Here is a 22,232-nt window from a genome sequence, read left to right as displayed (position 1 = left end):
TAGCTCCTGAAGTTGTGACAACAAAACACCTTATTTACCTTCCACTAAAGATATAACAAAGCTAGTGGAGGTGATGGTATTCCAGTTGAGCTATTTCAAATCCTAAAAAATGATGCTGTGAAAGTGCTGCACTCAATATTGTCAGCAAATTTGGAAAACTCAGCAGTGGCCACAGGACTGGAAAAGGTCAGTTTCCATTCCAATCCCTAAGAAAGGCAATGCCAAAGAATGCTAGAACTACTGCACAATTGCACTCATCTCACATGCTAGTAAACTAATGCTCAAAATTCTCCAAGCCAGGCTTCAGCAATATGTGAACCATGAAATTCCACATATTCAAGTTGGTTTTAGAAAAGGCAGAGGAACCAGAGATCAAATTGCAAACATCCACTGGATCATCGAAAATGCAAGAGAGTTCCAGAAAAACACCTATTTCTGCTTTATTGACTATGTCAAAGCCTTTGACTGTGTGGAACACAATAAATGGTGGAAAATTCTTCAAGAGATGGGAATACCAGACCACCTGACCTGCCTCTCGAGAAATCTGTATGCAGGTCAGGAAGCAACAGTTAGAACTGGACATGGAACAACAGACTAGTTCCAAATTGGGAAAGAAGTACGTTAAGGCTGTATATTGTCACCCTGTTTATTTAACTTCTATGCAGAGTACATCATGAGAAATGCTGGACTGGATGAAGCACAAGCTGAAATCAAGATTACTGGGAGAAATATCAATAACTTCAGATATGCAGATGACACCACCCTTATGGCAGAAAGTGAAGAGGAATTAAAAAGCCTCTTGATGAAAGTGAAAGAGGAGAGTGAAAAAGTTGGCTTAAAGCTCAACATTCAGAAAACTAAGATCATGGCATCCAGTCCCATCACTTCATGGGAAATAGATGGGGAAACAGTAGAAGCAGAATCAGACTTCATTTTGGGGGGCTCCAAAATCACTGCCGATGGTGACTGCAGCCATGAAATTAAAATAATGCTTACTCCTTGGAAGGAAAATAATGACCAACCTAGATAGCATATTAAAAAGCAGAGACATTACTTTGCCAACAAAGGTCCATAAAGTCAAGGCTACAGTTTTTCCAGTAGTCATGTATGGATGGGAGAGCTGGACTATAAAGAAAGCTGAGTGCTGAAGAATTAATGCTTTTGAACTATGGTGTTGGAGAAGGCTCTTGTGAGTCCCTTGGACTGCAAGGAGATCCAACCAGTCCATTCTAAAGGGGATCAGTCCTCAGTGTTCACTGGAAGGACTGATGTTGAAGCTGAAACTCCAATACATGGGCCAAGGGATGCGAAGAGCTGACTCATTTGAAAAGACCCTGATGCTGGGAAGGGCTGAGCGCAGGAGAAGGGGACTACAGAAGATGAGATGGTTGGATGGCATCACTGACTCAATAGACATGAATTTGGGTAAATTCTGGGAGTTGGTGATGGACAGGGAGTCCTGGTTTGCTGCAGTCCATGGAGTGGCAAAGAGTCAGACACAACTGAACATTTGAACTGAAAAATATAACTCAATACTGAAAAGGCCAATATTGAGCCACTAAACCTAGTGCACCCTCCAACCCAACTTTAAATACTTGAGGTTAGCATTGATGTGAAAAATTTAAGATGTTAGTTATGGTATGTGTTAAATGCTTAATTACTCCCAAGTTAACTTTTTCTAGGATATATTCACTTGTTTAAAGCTTAGTCTATAATTTATATAGAATATTGAGAGACTGTTTTCCCACCAAGACAAAGGCTAGAATTACACATGTGGTGCTAGTAGTAAAGAGCCCACCTGCCAATGCAAGAGATTTAGAGAGATGTGGGTTCAATCCTACATGGGGAAAAGCCCCTGCAGGAGAGATGGCAACCCACTCCAGTATTCTTGCCTGGAGAATCCCATGGACAGAGTAACCTGGCCAGCTACTGTCCATGGGGTTGCAGAGTTGGACATGACTGAAGCAACTTAGCACCCATGCATGCACACAAAACATCATCAATTCAGTCCAAAAGATTTGGTGAAACATATTTCACAAGTCAAGTGGGCCTTAGGAAGCATCACTTCAACAAAGCTAGTGGAGGTGATGGAGTTTCAGGTGAGCTATTTCAAGTCCTAAAAGATGATGCAGTGAAAGTGCTGCACTTAAAACACCAGCAAATTTGGAAAACTCAGCAGTGGCTACAGGAGTGGAAAGTCATTTTTCATTTCAATCCCAAAGAAAGGCAATGCTAAAGAATGTTCAAACTACCGCACAACGGCACTCATCTTACACGTTAGCGAAGTAGTGCTCAAAATTCTCCAAGCTAGGCTTCCACAGTATGTGACCTGAGAACTTCCAGACGTTCAAGCTGGATTTAGAAAAGGCAGAGGACCAGAGATCAAATTGCCAACATCCGCTGGATCACAGAAAAAGCAAGAGAATTCGAGAAAAACATCTGCTTCTGCTTTATCGACTATGCCAAAGCCTTTGTGTGGATCACAATAAACTGGAAAATTCTGGAAGAAATTAGAATAGCAGAGCACCTTACCTGCCTTCTAAGAAACCTGTATGCAAGTCAAGAAGCAACAGCTAGAACCAGACATGGAACAACAGACTGGTTTGAAACTGGGAAAGAAGTAGGTCAAGGCTGCATATTGTCACCCTGCTTATTTAACTTGTATGCTGAGTTCAGTTCAGTTGCTCAGTCGTGTCTGACTCTTTGTAACCCCATAGACTGCAGCACATCAGGCTCCCCTGTCCATCACCAACTCCCAGAGTTTAACTCAAACGTATGTACATCATGCAAAACGCCGGGATGGATGTAGCACAAGCTAGAATCAAGACTGCCATTATCAATAACCTCAGATATGCAGCTGACTCCACACTTATGGCAGAAAGGTCAGAAGAACTAAAGAGCATTTTGATGAAGGTGAAGGAGGAGAGTGAAAAAGTTGGCTTAAAACTTAACATTCAAAAAACTGAGATCACGGCATCCGGTCCCATCACTTCATGGCAAATAGATGGGGAAACAATGGAAACAGTGACAGATTTTATTTTGGGGGGCTCCAGAATCACTGCAGATGGTGACTGCACCCATGAAATTAAAAGATGCTTGCTCCTTGGAAGAAAAGCTATGACCAACCTAGACAATGTATTAAAAAGCAGAGACATTACTTTGCTGACAAAGGTCCATCTAGTCAAAGCTATGGTTTTTCTAGTAGTCATGTATGGATGTGAGAGCTGGACCATGAAGAAGGCTAAGCGCCAAAGAACTGATGCTTTTGAACTGTGGTGTTGGAGAAGACTTTGGAGAATTCCTTGGACTGCAAGGAGATCAAACCAGTCAATCCAAAGAGAAATCAACCCTGAATATTCACTCGAAGGACTGATGTTGAAGCTAAAGCTCCAGTACTTTGGCCACCTGATGCATAAGACCTGACTCACTGGAAAAGACTCTGATCCTGGGAAAGACTGAAGGCAGGAGAAGGGGACGACAGAAGATGAGATGGTGGATGGCATCATTGACTCAAAGGACATGAGTTTGAGCAAGCTCTAGGAGTTGGTGATGGACAGGGAAGCCTGGCCTGCTGCAGTCCATGGGGTCACAGAGTTGGGTATGACTTAGCAACTGAACTGATTTCACAAGTAGGTCCTTCCAATGGAAAAGAATCAGGCTCAGTGGTAAAGAATCTGCCTACAATGCAGGAGAGGTGGCTTCAACCCCTGTGTTGGGAAGAACCCCTGGAGAAGGAAATGGCAACCCACTCCAGTATTCTTGCCTGGGAAATCCCATGGACAGAGAAGCCTGGTGTGGTACAGTTCAGGATGTCACAAGAGCTGGACACAATTTAGGGAGTAAACAAAAACAATTACACAACTTAGGCAAAGTAATCAGTTAAATGTAATGTTACCAAAAAAAAAAAAAAAAACCACCCTCTAGTTGTTATCCTATTTAGACAGAGTATCACTATCTACCCACTAGGTAAGTTCCCAAATACTTGTGGGTAATCTAAATATTGATATCACCTACTTAATTTTTTAAGAATACTATCAAGTGTTTATTAAGCACTTGTTTGCATATTTCTGTTAAGCATTTGACAGATACGACCTCTAACTCTTTACAGTTAGTCCTACAAGGCAGCAAACATGACCATCCCAAGTTCACAGTTGAGAGCTAAGGCCCAGAGAGGAAAAGCCAGGTACCTGAGGTCACACAGCAGGAAAAGGGTGAAACTGACAATCTTATCTATGTGGCATATGGTACCCCACACCCTTCACGGATACAATAAACATATATGTTGAGGGCCACTGTGTTCCAGGCACTGGTCTAATTGGTAGCTGGTGATTGTGACCTGAGAAAAGGTTGAATAGTTGAATCTGGCTTCTTCTGCAGTGAGTGCCTTGCCCTAGTTAGTTCCCTGGAGAACAGACACTTGCTGAAGAAGGGCCCAAAGACCATGCCTCTAGCAGAGGAAATATGAGTTTATAATCAGTCAGGGAAGATAAGGGGCTTCAAGGGCAGGAACTGGGGAAAGGCAAAAAGATGAGATTTGGGACTTCCCTGACCATCCAGTTCACCAACTCAATTTTATATGAATTACATCTAATATCATAAGTCAAAGGATATTTTACCACTCATATACAGTAAAACTCAATTAAGAAACCTGAATACCTATCTTAAGATTGCACTCTGGTTTTGCAAATATTTAGTATTTAGTATTTGGTATTTAGTTCATATACGTAGGTATGTAAACTAAACTTTTCCTATGGACTCCCTGTTCTTGCCTGTTACAAGCTGATCTTCTTAGAATAAAACATCATAAAACAATATATTAAAAAATAAATCATCACAATTAAATTAGGTAGGGAGTTAAGTATAAGAATAGATTCATGAAAAGAAAACTGTTAATCTGCCCTATGATATTAAAAGTTAAGGAAACAGAAACTAATTTCAACAAATCAATAAAAGGAATCTTAGTCTGCATTTCAATCACCTAAATTTATGACAAAGAAGGCAAGAATATACAAAGGAGAAAAAGCCTCTTCAGTAAGCAGTGCTGGAAAAACTGGACAGCTACATGTAAAGAATAAATTAAACATTTCCTAGCACCATACACAAAAATAAACTCAAAATGGATTAAAGACCTAAAGGCCAGACACTGTAAAATATAAAACTCTTGGAGGAAACAGGATCTTTTTGGATCCACCTCTTAGAGTTATGAAAATAAAGACAAAAATCAACAAATGGGACCTAATTAAACTTTAAGTCTTTTGCACAACAAAGGAAACCATAAATAAGATGAAAAGACAGCCCTCAAAATGGGAGAAAATATTTGCAAATAAAGCAACTGATAAAGGATTAATCTGAAAAAATATACAAACAGGGGACTTTCTTGGTGGTTCACTGGCTAAGACTCCACACTCTCAATGCAGGGGGCACAGGCTTAATCCCTGGCCAGGGAATCAAGACTCCACATGGTGCAAGTAAAAGGTCCTGCATGGCACAACTGAAAGAGCTAAGCTCCTGTGTGCCACAACTAAGACCCTGCTCAGCCAAATAAATATTAAAAAAAAAACAAACAAACATACAAACAGCTCATGTAGCTCAATTTAAAAAAACAAAAGCACAACCCAATCAAAAAAATGGGCAGAAGACAGACGTTATCCAAAGAAAACATACAGATAGCCAATAAACACATGAAAATATGCTCAACATCACTATCAGAGATATGCAAATCAAAACTACAATGAGGGACTACTTCACTCCAGTCAGAATGGCCATCATTAAAAACATCTACAAACAATAAATGCTGAAGAGGATGTGCAGAAAAGGGAACACACCTATATTGTTGGTGGGAATGTAACTATGGAAAACAGTATGGAGATTCCTTAAAAAACTAGAAATAGAACTACCATATGACTCGACCATCCCACTACTGGGCATATATCTTGAGAAAACTATAATTCAAAAAGACACATGCACCCTAGTGTTCACTGCAGCGCTAGTAACAGCCAGGACACAGAAGCAACCTAAATGCCCATCAACAAAGGAATGGATAAAAAAGATGCAGCATGTGCACACACGCGCACACGCAAGAATATTACACACTCACAAAAAAGGAATAAAGCTGGATGATTTGTAGAGACATGGATGGACTTAGAGACTATCATACAGAGTGAAGTCAGAAAAACAAGTATATGAATGCATATATGTGGAATCTAGAAAAATGATATAGATAATCTTATTTGCAAAGAGAAAGAGACACACAGAAATGAAACATATGGACACCAAGGGGGGAACGGGGTTAAGAGGAGGGTAAGATGAATTGGGAGATTGGGATTGACATATCTACACTACTGATGCCATTGATAAGACAGATAACTAATACTGTATGGCTCAGAGAACCCTACTCATTGCTCAGTTGTGACCTAAATGAGAAGGAATTCCAAAAAAAAAGAGGGGTATATAGCTGATTCACTTTGCTGTATAGTAGAAAGCAACTATACAGCAAAATTGTAAGCAACTATATTCTAATTTTAAAAAGTCTGCTTTTCAAAGCCTATTACATTCCAGGCACTGTAAATAAAATACATCCAGGCCTACCCTATGGAGCATACAATCTCACAGGAAAAACACCATTAAACATAATTCATATAGATAACTTCACTAAGTCCTATAAAAGAAAAATAAAGCATGTAACTAAAGGACTATATCAAAACACTTCAGACTGAGTACAGGAGGTTAAGAGCAGGGGAAGCTCTTCTGAAGTGATTTTTTTTTTTAACCTGAATTCTAAAGGATGAATAAGAGTGAACCAAGTAAAGGTCCACATGTAAAACCCTCAGACACATCTTACAGACATTCAAGAAATGAAAGGAGGCCAGTGAGGCAAGTGAATGCATGAGACCAAGTGTGACTTGTAATGAGAGGCAGGGAAACAGAAGAGGTAAGGTAATTAAAGGCTGTGTGTTTGAAACTTGGTATTTTATCTTACCTTAATCATATTTTAACATGCCACTGATGGTTTTGAAATAAGGGAGTACCAAAGCCTGAGCTGTCACAAGACAGTATTAATAACTTGCTACATAAGACTACTGAACAGCTGAAGCGCGACCAGCACCAACTGCAATGTGACATAACATGCACACTGGACTTCAAAGACTTCATACCCGCACACAGTAAAATATCTTATTAATAATTTTAGGACTTTGAAATATTTTAGGTATATTGGATAAAGTAAAATACATTACTAAAATTAATTTTATCTACTACTAGAAATTTTAAAATTTACACATGTAGCTCACATTATATCACTATAGGACAGCACTTGTCTGGAAGTAAGATTGAAGTAGCCAGAAGTAGAACGTCCACCCTAACACAGAAGATGAAAATAGAAGGCAAATTCCCAATTCACTGTATTTATTTAACACTTAGAGTCTACAGTCAAGAGTTGTTCTCTTCTTTTTCTAAAATCTAATCTACTAACAAACGCTTTTATAAGGTTATCTTTTGAAAGATTAAATAGTAAGTGAAAAAAGAAACTTGTTTTCAGTTTTTATATTTCACATTTCTATTTGAATAAAAACATACAATGTTTCAAAAATCACAGTGAAACCAATAGGTCTAAGGCCTCTACATTAGCAAACTCGAGGAATCCAGATCTACTGCATCAAGTTGTGTCAGCCCCCATGTATTTTCCCAAAGAATCTGGTTTTCCCAAAAAATATCTGTGATTTCATTTTGATCAAAAACATAAAGCAGGATGATTCCTTGAAGGGAATAAATTAAAAGATCTTGTTTTATTAATATGAAGTGAAAATGAGTAAATGAATGAAAAGTCACACACAAACTGCAAATAGGACTTACTAGTGCTTACAAGAGTAAAATAACTAACCAGGAACTGGTTGTGAAGAAAAGTCACAGCAGGTAATTCCAAGATCATGTGCTTTTTCATTGTGCAGACACCTCATTTTATCATCCCACACTGTTAAATCACCACATGAGGAGCCAGTGACAAAGAGGTTTCCAGGAGGAGAAAATGCACAGGCCACTAAGGAGCCATCCTTAACACTAGCACATCTGAAATAAAAGCAAAAGAAAGGGGAGTTTTCATTTCAGAGCATCTTTTACTTTATATTACAGTCTCTAATAGCAGCTTGATATAGTAAAAGAATAGGATAAAAGGCTAGAACTAGAGAGAAAGGGCAGTAGATGCCTATAGAAATAAAATATCCTTTATATGCTATAAACTGAGATAGGCTTGCCAAAAGTAAGACAATTTAAACATTATCCTAACCAAATCAAAATCTATGTATCTTCATACTCTTTTCATTAAAATATACAAAGTTTAACAAAAATAGTAACAACAACCAACAATATCAATTACAGTCACAAATTTTAAAAGATACAACTGTTTTTTATTGAAAAGCATGTTATTGGGGGTGAAAAGCAGTTTCAACATTTGTATTAAAATCACCTAGAAACAACAGTAAGGACTTTCTTCTCACCTTCAGTTATAAATTCTTTATGTAAATGAAATGCTGTGAACAACTTAAAATAATCCAGGGAAGATTAGGAAGCACTGGGCTAACAATAATTCATTATTTTATCAATTAGGAAAAATAACCTGTTAAAAATCCAACAGCCCATGCAGTGTCCTATCCAGCGCTTAAATCAATTGCAGTGTATCATTTTCACGTAATTACATATAGTAGAGAAATAATGTTAGGGAGACAATTTACCAATTGGTTAACTGAAAAAGATTCCCTGGCCGACAGCTAAATTTCATTCACAGAAAACAACTTAAAGGCATTCCATTCTCTCCGTGTCTTCACTTTAAACTGTTTATTAACGCCACTTAAAACATACTTTCAACACAAAGACCAAAAATCTAAATGAGCAACAGTTGTTTACCAGCTGCCATCTGTGCTCTGAGTGTTGGTGAGAGGGAGGGAGAGGGGAAGGCACATTAAGCTATTTTAATTGGTGACATTTAAAAGTTTACAGTTTTTAATGTGATTAATGTCACTGAACTGTACACTTTAAATTTGTTAAAATATTATATATATTTTAGCATATGATAAGTTTACAAATACATGGTTTTAACACTAGGGAGTTGCAACACAACATTACCAGTGTAAATTAATTGATGTATTTTTATCCAAAAGCAGTTTTTCAGGTGATGTTTTTAAAGAAGTGGTAACACACACCACCATACCCATCACAAGGTTCCCTCTTCTGGGCTTGGTCAGTAACCCCAGTCAGCAAAGAGCTGTGCAGGTGAGACTCACCTACAATTACTTCATTACTGAGAACACCTGAGCCATGTGTGACCAAAAAGCCAAAAATTACTAAGTTTTATCCAAAAGATTGTGGTGTTTTTTTTTTGCCTATTAAAAATCCATAAAGTTTTACAAGATGAATACTTATTTTACAAAGAAAAAGTAGAAATTTAAAACACTCAGAGCCAAGCAAATCTACTTCAAGAATCATATTAAATATCTGTTTTATGACCTTCAGGAGACAGATCAAAGTATTTTTCCTCCAGACGTCTGAATTATCTACTTCAAGTCCCCCCCAAAATTTCTGTAAACCTGGTAATAGGATTAAAAATGGAAAGGGTTTAAACATTCTTACCTATGTAACTTGTATGACTGCGCATTCCACAAAACAACAGTTCCATCAGATGCCCCTGATACCAAACAAGTGGAGTCTGGGGAAAATCGGCAAACTCTCACAGGGCTACCACTGGGCTGTTCCATTACTGCCAAAATCTGTCCGTTTTGAACATCCCATAGGACAGTGGTACCATCTGTTGAACATGAAGCCAAAATATGTCCTGAAGGGGAGAAACAGCAGCAGTGGACAGCATAGGTGTGAAACTTCAATGGAGAGTATGGTACTTCAGTAAAGTCACTCAGGGAATATAGGCGAATTGTTTTGTCCAAGGAGCAAGTGGCCAAGAGGGAAGAGGAGAAGGCACAGCAGTTGACATCATCATCATGATCTGCTAATGTGTGAATCAGTTTCACCATGTTCTTTACTGGAAAATATCCTGCAGTTTTTAGATAAAGGTTACTTCATCCTAGGAATCAAATAAATACAACGCAAATCAATATAGAAGAGCCAAAATCAATTAAAAAACTTGCTCAACAAAAGCTTCTACATTCACATTTCTTAAAGACAATAAATTATACCTGGGCTAAGAACATTTGGAGAGAAATAAAACATGTTAAGACTATAATTGCTGATGATAAACACAATCACGAGTGCCATACCAATAAAGTTCCGTAACTCCCGAGAAAGAACCTGGTTAAGTAACTTCAAACTGATTTGACACTGTATATTCAAAACTCTGGGTATTTATTACCTTTGAAGACTTTCCCTTTATGAACTGCTACTCAACACTGCCTCATTCCAGATTTGCTAATTTCAAAAAGATTTTTCACTACTTTAACAAACTCTCGCTGCTCCTTCCATAGGATGGAGCCAAAAGTATTGCTCACCTTTAAGATGTAGAACTATTACAGTTAACTCATAAAACAAACAAAAGGTTTCCTTGTCAATTTAAGTGGCAGTGTTGAAAGCTATCATGTCATGGTATGTCATCTTGTATGACAAAGAATAAAAAGATATAAAGACTTGAGGTGACGAATTAATTAAATAAATCAAGGAAACCCAAAGAAAGTGCCCCCCCTCTCTAAAGTGGACTTAGCCAGTCTGCACCTCAGACCAAATTTATAAATTTAGAATAAAATCCAAACTTCTCACCAAGACTTACCAAACCCTGTATGATGTGGCTCTTGCCTATCTACTTCTTAGACCCCAACTATTTCCCCTTTTCTTCTCCCTCCCTTCTTTTCCAGCCTCCCTAGTCAAAATGGTAACATCTAAGAGCTTCACAAAGTGGCTTTCTGATGCTTAAATTCTCATGCCTCTGTTTCTGGGACATAATTTCTCATGTAAATTTCAACTTCAGTGTCCTTTTTCAGTGACTTTCCTAAAGTAGCCCCTCTATAGGCAAGCACATCACCCTATTTTAATCATCAGTGTAGCAACTGCCATCAGCTGACACTATTCATGTGTCTCCCCCTACTAAAACGTAAGCACCAAAGCTGTTTCTCTCATTTCTGTATTCACAGCACATAAAGGTGTTTGCACTTAATACAGTTAAATATTTGTTGAATTAACATTTTCCCCCAAATCTAGTTGAGTTCTAACTGCCTTTATACATTTATGAATACGAAATAATCAGAGAACTGTTAATAAAAATAAAGGTATTAACATTAAAAAAAAGTGGAAAAATGACGTAAAACGAGGCAATAATCAGCTCTGAGGAACAGGTGTAAACTTGAATTGTAAAATGAATCTATTATTCTACTATTATTTACAGAAATCTTTACAAATAAATGAAACAAGCCTTTTCCAACATTTCTGATGTCAAAAGTTCGGCCTCTTTTTCAAACAAGCTCCAACTAAGTCTAAAAAACAAACGGACCATCAAAACCCCTGGTATCTGCAGTGAGAACAAACCCAATCAGGTGGTCTTCTGGAGAAGTCCCAAATCTCAACTGTGCAAGTGCACAAAGATAATTTCCAAACAAACTTTTGCTTCCTCACCCTTCTGCCACTCAGCTCTCTCTCAAGTTCAAGGTCCTAGAATCTGACGCGCAGGAACGCTATCAGCTGAAGTTTGTTCCGCTTGGGGTGTGGGCGTCCACTTCGACATCTGCCGACGCGCCAATCTCCCGGCAAACTGAACTCGCCAGTGGGAACACTCGCATCCCTGTCTACCGCAAAGCCAACCCGAAATGTGTCAAGAATACTACATAAAGCCAGCGACCTACTCCCCCACACCTATTTGGGGACCGAGGATTTGCTCAACTCCGAGAGCCAGTTGGGCCTCACTGGACCGAGCGACCCGCGGCAGGAACGCGGCCGGCAGGGAGCGCGGAATTCTGGGGCGCGGGCACCGGCGCAAGGGATTGGGGGGAACTGGGACTTCCACTTCACGCCGTGAGGCGCCCCCGGCTCCCGGGCGGAGGCCGCACAACAGAATCTCGCCGGTCCCGGTCGCGCGCTTAGAAGCAGACGCCGGGAAACCAAGGGTTTAGACACCCCGGCGGGCTGACCCGAGCCGCGCTCCTGTACCTGCCACCGCTGCTGCTAAACTGGCCCGTGTGCACTGGTCCTTTCACGGCGAAGACCCAAGACGTCAGGGATCCGCCCTCAGGTGCGCTAAGAGCGCCGGGGCACACGTGATGCGCAGGTGAGGCGGGCGTGGTTGGCGCCGGCGGCAGCCCCGAGGCGAAAGAACAGACCCCGCCCACCGGGGGCGGTCCGCGCCACGGCGCATGCGCGTCCTTCCGCTTTGTGATGAGGCGTTCCCTGAATTCTGGCTCTAGGATTAAGATGAGTCCACACTGGGGAAGAACCTTTGAAAAAGAAAGTGGAGTCACTTAGTCCTGTCCTACTCTTTGCAACCCCGTGGACTGTAGCCTACCAGGCTCTTCCGTCCACAGGGTTTTCCAGGCAAGAGTACTGGAGTGGGTTGTCATTTCCTTCTCCAGGGGATCTTCCCAACTCAGGGATCGAACCCAGGTCTCCCGCATTATAGGCAGACGCTACAGTCGGACACGACTGAAGAGACTTAGCAGCAGCAGCAGCAGCAGCAGCAGCAATCGTCTGAGTCGTTCGTTGAAAAATCTTTCTAGTTGTGGAAGCTGAGGTCCCAAGGTCTAGCGAGTCCAGAAATGTGATTGTAAAAGGGACAGTTACTACAGCTGTTTTTCAGCGTCCTGGAAAGTGAAAGCGTTAGTCACTCAGTCGTGTCCGACCTTTTGTGACCCCTTGGACCGATGAAATTCTCGAGGAAAGAGTACTGAAGTGGATTGCCATTTCCTTCTCCGAGGGATCATCTTCCTGACCAAGGGATTGAACCCAGGTCTCCCGCATGGCAGGCAGACTCTTTACTGACTTGAGTCACCCTCCTTACTTTGCTGTATTTATCTTACTTCTGTCCTCTGATCTCCCTGACTGGTCTTTTCTGTTTAAGCCAGCTCTGACCTCAGCAGTCCATGACTCCTGCAATCGCCTTTGTGGTCAAATGTTGCTCCAAGGCAGAATGCTGAAAAGGATATCCAGGCTATTCTGGTATCACGGGAACCCAATATGCATTGTTTTCTAGCGTTTCTGAGCGTCTCCTAATGGTTTCCACGTGTAATTGATTACAAAGTGGTCTTGCCAACCCCTTTTGATATTAAAAAATTGACCAGAAAAAAGCTCCTAAGTGTACTAAGTACATGTCACAATATAGGACCATGTTCAGATTAAAATAAAAAGTGTAGTGTTTTCTTCAGCAAGGAAACTAGTTGTATTTGACAAGTAATAAAGGGCTTCAAAAGCAGAGATATTATTTTGCCGACTAAGGTCCATCTAGTCAAGGCTATGGTTTTTCCAGTAGTCATGTATGGATGTGAGAGTTGGACTATAAAGAAGGCTGAGCGCGGAAGAATTGATGCTTTTGAACTGTGGTGTTGGAGAAGACTCTTGAGAGTCCCTTGGACTGCAAGGAGATCCAACCAGTCCATTCTGAAGGAGATCAGCCCTGAGATTTCTTTGGAAGGAATGATGCTAAAGCTGAAACTCCAGTACTTTGGCCATCTCATGTGAAGAGCTGACTCTGGAAAAGACTGATGCTGGGAGGGATTGGGGGCAGGAGGAGAAGGGGACGACAGACAATGAGATGGCTGGATGGCATCACGGACTCGATGGACCTGAGTCTGAGTGAGCTCCAGGAGTTGGTGATGGACAGGGAGGCCTGGCCTGCTGCGATTCTTGGGGTCACAAAGACTCAGACGCAACTGAACTGAACTGAAAGGGCTTCCCAAGTGGCTCAGTGGTGGAAAAAAAAAATCGCCTGTCAATGCAGGAGACGCAGGAGGTAGAGGTTTTATCCCTGGGTCAGGAAGATCCCCTGGAATGGGAAATGGCAACCCATTCCTGTATTCTTAGCTGGAAAATTCCATGGACAGAGGAGCTGGCGGGCTGCAGTCCATGCGATTGCACAGAGTGGAGGTGACTAAGCATACACAAACTAAAACACTCAAATTTAAACAAAACTGAGATTGCTGGAAAAGATTTGTAATAAAATAGAAAAAAGGAGAAATAAAAATTCATGATTTGAGACACTTGTGATTTTTAACGAATGCATTATGATTGAGACTTTAAAACCTGATTACATGCCAAAGTATTGCCAAAACAGTATTTTTCTGAAAAAAACTTTTTCTATTGTATAAATAATAGAGCTCTCTGTAGGAAACATAAAAACTATAATGACAATAACTAATAATCACACCACCAAAAATCAGCCACTCAGTCTTTCATGAATAATACCAATAATTTTACAAAAAGATCCGTAAACTACCTTTTTCAACTTAGACTTGTATCCTGAGCATTTTCCATGTCTAAAATATCTTAGTAGTATAATCATTTTTTCTGCCTAATGGGCCACAGCCTCAGAAACATAATTTAACATTTTCCCAGTTGTTTCAATATTTTTGTGCTTCTTGTAAATAATACTGGATTCAATTACTTTGTACATAATTACTTCAGTGACGTTTGCTGAGTAAATTAGTAGAAATGGAATTACTCGGCATCAGGGTGTAAATAGTTGCCATCTCGCTTTTCAGAGAGGTTTTATGGTTTTAACTCTTGGAAGCATATGGTCCCTGTCTCTCCACATTATTGAGAGATTAATTTTTTTTAAGTTTTCACTAATTTGATAGGCAAGATTGATTATAACATTCTTCAAGTAAAATATGTAAAAGAAATCTCTGATACACAGGCCAGTAACTTAGCATGGAGACCTCAAGCCCAATATGGTCTGAAAGAAAAAGGAATTTCAAAGAGGGAAGCTTCATTGTGGCTGGTCTCTAATCCACAAGTTTACAATTTGGGAGATGTTAACTAACATATCTGGCAATATACTAGAAAAACGTTGTTAAGAATTTACAGAGATCTTTGATCACGAGTGAGTTGGTTATCTTACCTTGTAGGACTAATAGTTGAAACTTTGACTTGGAATATTAAAGATTTGAATAGTTTATATATTTTTTGCTCTAATTCTTAATATGTAACTGTGGTCAATAATTAATCCTATTTTAATATTAATTTCTAGTTTGTTCCTTGTAATAATAATGCTATTTGGGGAATACAGTAAACAATTTTAAATGATACATTTAAAGGAAAGTTAACTTTCCAATTAAATAGTAAGCAATATATGCTCTCAAAATACGACCCAGTGAGAAAAGAACAGGTGTGAATCAGTTAGTGAGTCAGGATTACTCAAATGTTTAATTGAGAGTAACCAAGAACTCAAAGGAGAGAGAGAGAGATGATAGGAAGTGAAGTAATTAGAAAAGGTGGTTGGAGGAATGGGTCTTAAACAGGCTTGAAATGTTGGCCAGCTGAGGGATGAGCTTGGGAAATACCTATTTCACAGTAAATATTCAGGAATATATTTGTTGTTCTGCTTTGCATGCAAACTGAGACCAGTTCAGTTCAGTCACTCAGTCGTGTCTGACTCTTTGCAACCCCATGAACTGCAGCACGCCAGGCCTCCCTGTCCATCACCAACTACTGGAGTCTACCTGAACCCATGTCCATTGAGTTGGTGATGCCACCCAACTATCTCATCCTCTGTCGTCCCCTAATTTTCCTGCCCTCAATCTTTCCCAGCATCAGAGTCTTTTCAAATGAGTCAGCTCTTCGCATCAGGTGGCCAAAGTACTGGAGTTTCAGCTTCAACATCAGTCAGAGTTTCCAGAAAAATAAGGCAAGGGAAAGTACAAGTTGTAAAAAACACCCTGGAAGTGTTCAGTTTGCAAAAAATGTATCAAGCTCAATATATGATACAAGCATTTATGTATAGTGTATATTAAACTTTTAAAAAATTGTTTAAAATACCTATGAGAACAGGCCAGGGAGTCTCTCATACAAAAACAATTATTCACTTCCCACACCTGGTATTACCCACAGTAGAGAACTCTGAGAATCTGAGAAGCTATAACTGGGAGCAAGCTATGTTATCTTCTGCATTATGGAATAGTCTCTGAATTCCCCTTATCCTTTGCCATTATATAAACTTTACACCCTCTAGCTGGCAATGTTTTCATTAATCCACCCATAGTCCTGGGTGCCAACCAAGTAATTAAAGTTAAATAGAGTTCTTTGAATTGCTGTTCTATACAGATAAAAGAAAGACCCAGGGGCTGCCAAATGAAGAGGATGAGGAAAGCTCATATTGGGCTTTCCTGATGTTAGAAAATGTCCGTGGAGCTGGAAATAAGACCAGAAAGAAATGTGATGACCCTTCACATCTGTACATACTAAAGAAATTTTGTAGTTCCATTGATTCCCTTTTCTTCCTCTTTTGTATGAGAAACATTTTTATTGTTTATGAATTTTTAAATTTCAACTTCCTATAATTAAAAATATTTATTGTCTCATCTTGTCAAATTCTTTATTTTTTACTATCTTATTACTAATGCTCCAGAAGAGAACTCAAGATTTAAAATGTGTTTTTGAAAAATAAACCCACATTTTTAGTTTGATTCATGGCTTTTTTAGACATATGACACTGTACAATCAAATTCACTTAACAGTAGGCCAACTTACAGAATTATTATTCAATCTGTCATAGATCTATTTAGACATTCTGTTTCTTCTTGATACAGTTGCAGTAGTTTGTATCTTATAGGAATTTGTCCATTATCACCCAAATTATCTATTTGGTTAGCATTCACTTGTTCACAATATTCATTTTAAATCCCTTTTTATTTCTGTAAAGTCAGTAGCAATGTCCCTTCTTTCATTCCTGACTGTAATAATTTCAGTTTTCTTTTTTCTCAGTTGATTCAGAAAAAGTTTTGTCAATTTTGATCTTTTCAAAGAACCAATTTTTCTCTATTCTCTTTTTTATTAATTTACACTCTGTAATCATTAGCTCCTTCCTCCTGCTTGCTTAAGGTCTAGTTTGTTCTTTTTCTATTGAAAGTTTAGGTTATTGATTTATGATTTTTTCTATATATAGTATTTACAGCTATAAATATCCCTCTAATCACTGCTTTGGTTAAAGCCCTGTAATTCTTTGTATTAATAAAATCTACCAGTCTTCTTTAGGTAGATCATATTTTGGATCTCCATAACAGCATAAAGCATGGTCTACATAAATCCATAGCAATTCAAAATTTCTTTGGGTCAAAATGTACTCCAGCCCCTCCATTTTCTTATTCTTGTGATTTTCATCATGAGGTTTCTCAAAAGCAGTGTCTCCCCTCTGAACTTAAGGTAAAATACATGAACAGTCTTTCCCGACCATGACAGATTACTACGGCTCAGTCTTCTTACTTTCCCAAGACCCTCTTACTCTTTTATCACACTTTCAACTGTGCCTTTTTGTTCTTTTCCAGGACCCCTTCATAAGTGATGGGATATAGAGAGGTAAGATATTAAGCCCTACTGGGCCTATTTTTTTTCCTTCTAATCCAATGGTTAAGTAGCCAGGTCTGTGAGTATCAGGATAGCCTAGGATACAGGGCAACTACAATGAACCCCAATATTTCAGTGACTTAAAACAAGCAAGGATTATTTCTTGCTTATGTTGTGTTCACTGTGAATTGGTAGGGAATTATGTTCAATGAAGTTAGTCAGGGGCCTGGGCTAACAGAACATGAACCATTTTGAATGTTAATAGTAGCTATGCCAGAGTGAAAAGAGAGACATTAAATCCTTAGCCAACAAGATGTACATGATCCTTACATTCAGCTCTCCTTGGCCAGAACTAGCTTGTCAAATGGTCTCACTTAACCACAAGGGGTATAGGAAATACAATTCTATTGTGTGCCTAGGAAGATGGAAAGCTAGAAGTCTTTGATTTTATGGTTTTAATGACTATACCAGATGGTATATGCTGTCCCCTTAGAAAGGAAATGAGATCAAAGTCAGAGTCCCCTTGAAAGGGAATGAGATCAAAGCTAGATACCACAGGAAAGCAATCTGGAGAATTACAAAGAATTTCACTTTGTGTCAGATAATCCATTCTTTTTGACCTCTTTAGTTCACCTGGGACCTCTAAGGCTTTTTATTATAGGCATGAGCCTCTTTAAAATATCCCAGGAAGCAGCTGTACTCTATCCACAGGCTTCAAGATAGAATTATAAAGTAATATAACTATATATTTCAGGAAATATAATCCAACATATACAGGCATTAAGAGCTATCCTTTTCAAAGGAATCATTGTGGAAATTCAATCATTTTTTTCCAGCATAGCTGCTACCTAAAAGATACTTAGAACTGGATTTTGGCATTGTTTTCAGACAGTGTGGCTCATTCCTTTGAATATCTTCCTTAATGGGAAGGCTTTACTGACAAAGTCTTATTGGTTACTTTAATATGTCAGGCATTACACTAGATACTGGGTGTTTAAAAATGTGTAAGCTACAATCTCTTGAGGAACTGTTTCAGGTGAGAGTGGGAGATACCCAGTCCATAACAGCAATACCCTTAGTAACTGAAGATTTGAATTCTAGCTGCTAAAGGAATTTTGAGTGAAGGAGTAAGAAAACCAATTAAGGGATTTCCCTGGTGGTCCATGGCTAAGACTCCATGCTTCTTCTAATGCAGGAGACCTGGGTTCAATCTCTGCTTGGGGAACTAGATCCCATATGCCACAACTAAAGATCCCACATGCTGTAAGACCCAGCACAGCCAGGTAATTAAATAGTGAAAAAGAGAGCCAGTTAAGTCCATACAGAATGGGCAATTATCTGTTCATCTAATAAGAGCATGTTAGTAAATACATGACTCATGAAATGCACAGACTTCTTATCAGATGGCTAGAAATAATTTGAAATAGGCAGAACTAGAAAAAGTAATAATTTAAAAAGCTGAGATATTTCAGTTTCTCCAGAACAAAAAACGGAGATAAGCATGATGGAACAGGGTAAAAGGGGAGTTTGAGGGGTAAAATATGCAGTTTAGTATATATTGTCCGGGAACGAACCCAGAAGTTGTCAGAGGGAGATTCCATTGTGGTTTGCTGTGTTGTGAAGAAAGGCTGATTTGTCTGCCCTTGCCAAGCCTGGATAAAACACTCCTAACTAAACATCTCATTCTCATTGGGTTGACCCTATATGCTCACCTAGTATACGTCAGATAATTCAGTCTTTTTCTTAGGTATCATGACACTAGAAACCTGGATGTAGTACTTTGGTTAGTACTGATAGAAAGGAATTTCTCCCATTATAATTTAGTTGATATTCTCATTTATGCTTTACTTAGTGAGATATTCTGGTTTAGGCTTTACCTACATGGGGAACCCTGTGTCTGATCAACTTTGGAGGTTGTGATAAAATCATGTTCAGGCCTAAAAGAAAGTAGGTTGATCAGCATACCCTATTATATTTCACTAACCACCCATCTTTCTTTAGTGTCTTCATAGCTTAGTGATCACAGCATGGCTCATGGCCAGATGACTATGAGTTTGAATTCTAGTTCTGACAACTAATCAGCTGTGTAACCAAACATTTCTAAGCCTTGGTTTCGTCATATGTCACATGTCTCACAGGACTGTTCTGAAGATTAATGAAATGCACAGGCAATATCTAGCCTTATGTTGTATACATGTTAACACCACTTTCTCTGTGCAGTTGCAATAGGGGTGATATCTCTGGGCAAGGCGAGCACAAAGAAATTTTTCTTTGAAAGGCCATCAAGCTCAGCTTTTACTGGATAGGAGCAGGTATGCATATATATTTGTTATATGACGTGATAATGACTCTGATAGTAACAAAATTCTATAGGAGTAAAAAGTAACTGCCATGTGTGGGTGGAGGGTGGGAAAGAGAATAAAGGAAGGCGCAGATAGAATTTAGCAGATGTGTAGGTATATATTATGTTCTGGAGTAATTCTGTAGGATTAGACAATGTAGGGAAGAGAGAATGGGGTTATGATAGGGAGAAAGACTAAGAATAGGTTGAGTCTAGCTCTGCAGAGCCTTTAATGCTACATAAGTACATTTTTAGCAAGGGATTAATAGAGTTAGATTTCAGTTCAAGATAGCAGAGTGGTGGACAAAAGGGGGATGACTAGAATAGCAATGGAAAAGAAGAGAGTGCCCCAAAACAAACCCTGCTGTATATAGTCAAATGATTCTCAACAAGGTTGTCAAGACTATTAAATGGGGAAAGAAGTTTTTTCAACAAATACTAAAGTAAAAACTGGATGTCCACGTTCAAGATAATGAAGGTGGACATATACCAAATGCCATATACAAAAATTAGGTAAAAATAGATCAAAGACCTAAATATAAGAGCTAAAACTATTAGAAGAAAACATAGAATGATTCTGACATTGTATTTGCAATGATTTCTCACACAGGACAACAAAAACACAGACAAAAGAAAAAATAGATAAATTGGACTGTTACAAAATTGTAAATCTCTGTGCCTCAAAGAACATAATTAACAGTGAAAAGGCACTCCATGGAATGGAAGAAACTGTAAATCAGTTTGTATCTTATAAGGGTTATAAATATTTAGAATATACAAAAAACTATTATAACTCAACAACAAAACAATTTGACTTTAAATTGGTTAAAAGACTTGATATTTCTCCAAAGAAGATGTGCAGAAGGCCAACAAGCACATGAAAAGATACCTAACATCACTAATCATCAGGGAAATGCAAATCAAAACCGCAACGAGATACCACATCACACTTGTTATGATGCTATTATCAAAAAACAAAAACAAAACAAGTGCTGGCAAAGACGTAGAGGAATTGCAAACTTGTATACTACTGGAGGGAATGTAAAGTGGTATAGGTACTATAAAAATATCATGGTGGTTCCTTAAAAAATTAAAAACAGAATTACCATATGATTCAGAAATTCCACTTCTAGGTATACATCCAAAATAATTGAAAGCAGGGTCTCAAGGAGATATCTGTACGTCCACATCCATGGCAGTATCATGCACAATAGCAACCCGAATGTCCATCAGTAGAAAAACAGATAAATAAAATGTGGTCTATACATATACAATGATAGTATCCAGAATTTACAAGGCAGGAAATTCTGATGCATGGTACCACATGGATAATCTTGAAAGACATGTTAGGTAAAATAAGCCAGGCACAGAAAACAAACACTGTAAGAAACCACTTACATGAGGTACATAAAGTAGCCAAATTTATAAAGATGGAAAGAATTAATAGACTGATGGTTGCCAGGGGCTGGGAGAAGGAGGGAATGAGGAGGTATAGTTCAATGGATATAGAGTTTCAAGATGGGATATTGTGTAATGGATATAGAGTTTTGCAAGATGAAGAGTTCTGGAGTGGACAGGGGTGATGGATGTGCGACAACATGGATGTAGTGAATACCACTGAACTGTACACTTGAAAATGATTAAGATGGTGCATGCTGCTGCTGCTGCTGCTAAGTCGCTTCAGTTGTGGCTGACTGTGCGACCTCAGAGATGGCAGCCCACCAGGCTCCCCCGTCCCTGGGATTCTCCATGCAAGAACACTGGAGTGGGTTGCCATTTCCTTCTCCAATGTATGAAAGTGAAAAGTGAAAGTGAAGTCGCTCAGTCGTGTCCGACTCTTAGCGACCCCATGGACCGCAGCCCACCAGGCTCTGCGGTCCCTGGGATTCTCCAGGCAAGAGTACTGGAGTGGGGTGCCTTTGCCTTCTCCAAAGATCGTGTATAGTTAACCACAGTTTTTTTTTCCTCAAGGAGAATGGCTAGGAAAAATGAGAAACTGATACTTAGCAAATGATGAGGCCTAAACCAATCTAGACAGTGGGGATGAAAGATTGGAAATAAATGTACATCATAGGAATTTTAGAGGAAGATTCTTCAGGATGTCACAGAGGGATGGGTAAAGTGAGAAGTCCAAAGGAATTCTGAAGTTTCCTACATTTGGCTGCTAGATGTATGTTGTTTCTGTTAACCACAGTATGGAATACAGGAGAAAGAGCAAGTGTGAAAAGCAGGATGACAATGAGATCAAATATAGATGAGCTGATTTTGTGTTATCTGTGTCATGTCCTAAAATAAGAGTTTGAGGTCAAAAGAAAGATATAGCATATATTTACTGATACTGGACTCACTGATGATAAGTAAGCCTGAGGTTTTCCAACTTCTAAAAGACTTATAACTAAGGGGTTTTTTTTTTATG

At 39.0% G+C, this 22,232-nt stretch overlaps 1 protein-coding gene across 9 annotated transcripts in view; it reads right to left on the bottom strand.

Annotated features, from left to right (window-relative positions):
• WDSUB1 (WD repeat, sterile alpha motif and U-box domain containing 1) overlaps nt 1–21,747 on the bottom strand; it is a 73,037-nt gene extending 51,290 nt beyond the window's left edge. For 4 of the 9 annotated variants that reach the window (XM_069577426.1, XM_069577421.1, XM_069577423.1 and 1 more), the window contains exons 1-3: nt 12,136–15,175; nt 9,622–10,069; nt 7,880–8,064 (exon numbers count right to left, since the gene is read on the bottom strand). In XM_069577426.1, coding sequence (XP_069433527.1) covers nt 7,880–8,064; nt 9,622–10,019 — 583 coding nt within the window. In that variant the 5' untranslated portion in view covers nt 10,020–10,069; nt 12,136–15,175. Of the gene's footprint in view, nt 1–7,879; nt 8,065–9,621; nt 10,070–11,604; nt 11,775–12,135; nt 15,176–20,922 lie in introns of those variants that run through there. The other 5 variants (XM_069577427.1, XM_069577429.1, XM_069577425.1 and 2 more) reach the window with 4 other exon arrangements.
• Nucleotides 21,748–22,232: the final 485 nt, after the last annotated feature.

This window comes from Ovis canadensis, chromosome 2 (assembly GCF_042477335.2).
Source record: "Ovis canadensis isolate MfBH-ARS-UI-01 breed Bighorn chromosome 2, ARS-UI_OviCan_v2, whole genome shotgun sequence".
NCBI lineage: Eukaryota > Metazoa > Chordata > Mammalia > Artiodactyla > Bovidae > Ovis > Ovis canadensis.
The sequence above is the reverse complement of the archived record's forward strand: the minus strand, read 5'-3'. Positions and strand labels throughout refer to the sequence as shown.